We start from the raw sequence: 5,000 nt of genomic DNA on the forward strand, positions 1-5,000 counted from the left end.
TTATAATTCCTTCACTGTGTGCTGAAGATGTTCACGCCTTTGCCGTGGATCCTTCAAGCAACATCACACACCTTCTGAGGTTTTACAAACACAAACCAATCGCATGAATCTGTATTTTAATTACGACTGCGGCACATGAAATAAAATAAAAAGCAGAGGCAGAAGAACTGCTGAATCATCAAATAAATATTTTAATTTCTCATAAATATTTCACATTTTCAAAGCGAATAAATATAAACAATACAGCGAGGGTCATCTTTTATATAATAAATATAAAGCAAAACTTCAATAATACCAGAACAGATTCGATTTTCTTTTGCAAATTTGCAGCTTTAAGCAGGGCGCAAAAAAAAAAAGCTCCAAATAAACATCAACAACAACAACAACAGCGACGAGAAATACTCCATAAACATCCTTAAAAAATAAAAACTCTGTTCTTAAAGTTCAGCACGATTCGATTTTTCCACAACAGATGCAGTAACAAGTTCTTCAGCAGCCAATGGAGAACAAGGAGCAGGTTTCGATGAACATGTGGAGGTACTCAGTGGACAGTAGAGGGCGCTGTGTTCCTCCTCAATGCTGGGTTTAGTATCTGCAACAAGACAAAAATAGATTTTCTGTGTTTTGGTAGTAAACTGAGAGCTACACGACGCCTCCATACACACTTCAGGACTACGCTCTTAACAATCATATAGAAGGAACCCGTAAAGGAACCAAACATCAGAAATGGTTCAGGAGATGAACAGTGTCTTCTCTGTACCTTTGTCTGGAGCTTCCATATGAATCCAGCATCTGGGTGCTCGCATGCTCCAGGTTCCAGCTGCATCTCTGCAAAACTTCCACACACTCGGTTCGAGTCTTCAGCCCAAGACGGAACAGCTGCTCAACCTGTCCAACACACACACACACACACACACACACACACACACACACAAAGGTGAGATCAGTGCTGAACAATAGCAACCTGAAACATCTTCAGATATACTCCAGACTACCTTGAGGTACTCAATAGCCTTCTGGATGTTCCAGCCGTGACTCTGGAGTGCAGTCTGACACTCCTCTACCGTCACGCCATGGACCGCCTCCTGCACCTGCAGATATTTCCACCAATCATCTTCTGCATACCTTCATACACAGCTGTAATATGTCCCGGAAGCCCGGATGCTCAGAAGGTACCTGTTTCACGCTACTGTAAGTGTTGAGTGCAGTGGAACTCTGAGAGCTGCTGCTGGGGTTGGAGGTCATATTGGACTTGAAGATCTGCTGCTGCATGATGGGTCTTACGGTGGCCATGTTGGTCCGTCGCTCTTTGTTTTGCTCTGAATCTTTCACAGACTTGTCGAGAAACGTTGGTCTCTCAGGAAGCAGGTAGTTCGGAGTGCTGCTGGACTTGGTGGTGTCGCTCGGGACCGGCAGGCTGCAGGGGCTCTTGGCTCGGTCTATACTGGTGGAGGAAGTGGAATTCTGGGAATTGTAGTTGACTCTACTTGGGCTGAGCGTGAGCTTTGAAGGAGCAGTAGATGCAGAGTAGGAGTACGATGAAGGTGAGAGGCAGGATCCTAAAGACCCAACACAGCAGAGAATGGGTCTTTGTTGAGTGGAGATCATGGGACTGGGGGATCGAGAGCTGGGCTGTGATAAAGCGTGGTCTCTGGGAGGGATCTGTGGAGGCTGAGGCCTCTCCTCATCATCTCCCTGAGAAGCAGAAAGCCTGGCACGTGTCCGTCTGGAAGGGCGTGTTGGTGGGACAGGGATCCGGGGTGGGATCTGAGGCTTGTCCTCACGGGTTGGCAGGATGATTTGACGGTGTGGTAAGACAGGTGACGAGGGCATTGACTGAGCTGCTGCAGGAACATGCAACTTGGCCATGACCTCCCTCTGTAATTCCTTGAAGATGTCAGCCGACTGTGAAGAAGATCGGTTCTCCAAAGCAGGTTTAGATGGAAGGAACAGATTGTCTTCTACTTTGCACTTGAGATCTAAATCTTCTTTGACAATGTCGTAATTCTGCATCTTTGGACGGTCAGTCTTCTCAGCGTTGATGGAGCTGACCTCCACGTCCTCCTGCTCCCCACAATCTAAAGCCACCTCATCATACGCAGGGAGGCAAGGCAGAGGCCGGGAGTCCCAGTCCACCACGGGGGTCGGGTGCAGCGGGTTTGGCAAACTGCGGTACGGGCTTGGTGGAGGACCGGAATCCAGGATGGAGGCTCCTGATGGAGCGGAGCTGGAGGCCGGAGTCTCTGTAATGGGAGAAGGTGAGGTGGAGCTGAAGCTATCATCTCCGAAGTCGATGAGCGAAACCTCGCTGAGGCGATCGGCCGAGTCTGAGTTCTCCCACGGACGAAGGCGTAGCCCGAGGTACGATGGTGCTTTCAGAGAAAGCTTCTTCAATCCAGTGACTATCAGATCATTGTCTTCTTCATCATCATCATCGTCATCAATTACGCAGTCATAGAAGGGTTCTGAGAAGGTGAAAGGAAGTTGGAGCTGATCAGCAGCAGATTTACAGCTCGATAAAATCGAGCTCATTACATCAGGAAAAAGAAACCATGATGCAGGTGTGTGAAGAGAACAAAATATTTTATTTGTTTAAATACAAAATGCAGTGAAGGAAGAAAAGAACAGAGACGGTTCTCACTCTTCAGAAGGACGGCCGGCTGAGGAGGACGAGGTGGAGGTTGCTCTGAGGAACCAGGTTGGAGAAAAAATGATCATAAAGAAAATAAATATATTAACAAATTAACTATACATTAATTAACATGTTAATTTCTTTTTAATTAATTACACTTGAAGTGATTTTAAAAAGTACAGCAGCTTTGTTTTGGTCTCTCACTTTTAGATCGATTTGGTAATTTTGTGGGTTTATCAGCATTTGGATCAATCCCAAGAACATCAGGAGGGTCCATGGGGTTCCCCAGGTATATTCTACATACACAATAAAGACCTGAGTGAGATTTTATACCTTTAACAGTGCTGTAAGTATAACAGGGGCAGTACAATGCTGCCCTCTGGTGGTGACAAACAGAATGTTGTGTACAACTAATTATAAAGTAAAGAACTGAAATGGAATCAGAATAAAGAAAAGCCTGGATTTCTCACTCATCGATTTTATCGGGAGCTCCCCAGCTGCGGTGAGGGTCCGTGTCTCCATGACCCGTGTGGATAAAGCTGTGTTTAAGAGGCCTGCTGATGTCATGAGCAGAAAGTCCAGCCACAGACGTCACCACATTCCTGGGGAACTGACCCACCTTCAGAGTTTGCCGGTTCTGACCTCGCCACCAGTAGTTCTCCGCTCTAAACAGATTCATCGTTTTATATCAAATATATATATATATATGAGTATAATAATATTGATAATAATAATAACAAGCAAAACAGTTGTGTGACTGAGTAATAAAGTAAAGTAATATTGTGAAGCTCGATTTTATAATGAAGACAGAAAACTATCAATCAGAAAACTATAAATAATGTTTAATAAATTATTTATTAAATAAGTAAAAACCTCATGTGCATTAAAACAACTGAACCTCATTCAATCTTCAACTCATTTCTTCTTATTTATTTCTTTGATTGGAAGAATGTGTAAAGAAACAGCTGGATGTGGTCACGTGACCTGCCCTCGATGATCGTGATGATGTCGTTCGTGTGGATCTTCAGCTTGTCAAGTTCGTCAAAGTCCTGCAGAGCTCTCATGTCTGTAGGCATCGTCTGCAGGGGAAATATATTAGTGTTTAAAGTATGATTTCATAAACACCAAAAAAAAAAAAAAGCTCTGATCAAATTACAGCTTGAAAACCTGAACCACTGAGGTGAACATCTCTGACCTCCACGAGGAAGTCCCTCAGAGCCACGAAGGTCGGCCTGTCCTCGGGTTTTGGAGACCAGCTCTGCAGCATGACGTTGTAGATGTCCTGAGGACAGTCTTCGGGTTTAACCAGTCTCTCCCCCTCCTTATCGATCTTATGAAGAATCTGAGGGACAAAAAACAAACACCACAGAGTCCCGGCCTGAACTTCTACACACTGTACATTCTCCTGAAGAGCACGTCTGACAGTAGAGCACGTGTAAATGAAATGAGACGTTATCGTTCACGTGAACAGTTTCCACCCGACGTTAAAACTGATACAGTGACGTTTTCTGGAAGATGTTTAATTCCTTATTTACGGAAGGAGTCTCCAGTTTCAGCTTTTTGTTTTCATGATGTCTGGTATGAGGAGCAGCTCAGCCTTCACTATTTCATTAAAGAGAAATTCACGTGACGTACGGAAGGAGTCTCCAGTGTCACTGGAAAATCACTTTCAGGGTGTAACAGTGACTTCGCTTCTGTCAAACCAACACACACTGCATTTATTCTGCATTGTGACGTGTGTACAGAGAAGATTGTGTACTTGGCTGCCATTTAGTCCGATCCAGGGCTCCTGGCCGTGCGTGAACATCTCCCACAGCGTCACACCAAACATCCAGGTATCACTGGCATGAGAGAAGGTTCTGGTCTTCAGGCTCTCTGGAGCACACCTGATAAAGCACAACGTGTGTGTGAGAGAGAAATAAAAACCCAGAGATTAGAAAAGATTTACAGAGAAAAGCATCTCTCCAGATCTTCTCACCAGGCGAACGGAACCTTGTGGTGCTCCTGCATCACGTAATGGTCGTCGTTCTTGGGCAGAGCGCGCATCAGGCCGAAGTCTCCGATCTTCACCAGGTCGTTGGAGGCGAGCAGGATGTTGCGAGCGGCCAGGTCTCGGTGGATAAAACGGCGTGACTCGAGGTACGCCATTCCACACGCGATCTGCACGGTGTAGCGGCACAGCACCGAGATCAGGATGTGACCCTGACGCTTCCTCAACCGGTCCAGCAGAGAGCCGAGAGGAGCCAGCTCCGCCACCTGCACACACACACACACACACACACACACACACGCACACACACACACACACACGCGCACACACATGCACACACACGCGCACACACACACACAGGCTCACACACACACACAC

The 5,000-nt window shown here is 45.9% G+C and overlaps 1 protein-coding gene and 1 long non-coding RNA gene across 6 annotated transcripts in view; one reads left to right on the top strand and one right to left on the bottom strand.

Annotated features, from left to right (window-relative positions):
• LOC310719689 overlaps positions 1-5,000 on the top strand; it is a 154,481-nt gene that overhangs the window by 10,324 nt on the left and 139,157 nt on the right. The window lies entirely within an intron of this gene.
• The window catches only part of tnk2a (tyrosine kinase, non-receptor, 2a), a 16,733-nt gene continuing 11,906 nt past the window's right edge, over positions 174-5,000 (bottom strand). For 3 of the 5 annotated variants that reach the window (XM_083529599.1, XM_083529597.1, XM_083529598.1), the window contains 11 exons: positions 4,611-4,888; positions 4,392-4,518; positions 3,828-3,974; positions 3,617-3,711; positions 3,103-3,297; positions 2,835-2,928; positions 2,642-2,693; positions 1,177-2,465; positions 996-1,091; positions 761-888; positions 174-592 (listed from right to left, as the gene is read on the bottom strand). In XM_083529599.1, coding sequence (XP_083385725.1) covers positions 586-592; positions 761-888; positions 996-1,091; positions 1,177-2,465; positions 2,642-2,693; positions 2,835-2,928; positions 3,103-3,297; positions 3,617-3,711; positions 3,828-3,974; positions 4,392-4,518; positions 4,611-4,888 — 2,508 coding nt within the window. In that variant the 3' untranslated portion in view covers positions 174-585. The remainder of the gene's footprint in view (positions 593-760; positions 889-995; positions 1,092-1,176; positions 2,466-2,641; positions 2,694-2,834; positions 2,929-3,102; positions 3,298-3,616; positions 3,712-3,827; positions 3,975-4,391; positions 4,519-4,610; positions 4,889-5,000) is intronic. The other 2 variants (XM_083529601.1, XM_083529600.1) reach the window with 1 other exon arrangement.

Source organism: Silurus aristotelis, assembly GCF_946808225.1.
Source record: "Silurus aristotelis genome assembly, chromosome: 25".
In the NCBI taxonomy this organism is placed as follows: Eukaryota; Metazoa; Chordata; class Actinopteri; order Siluriformes; family Siluridae; genus Silurus; species Silurus aristotelis.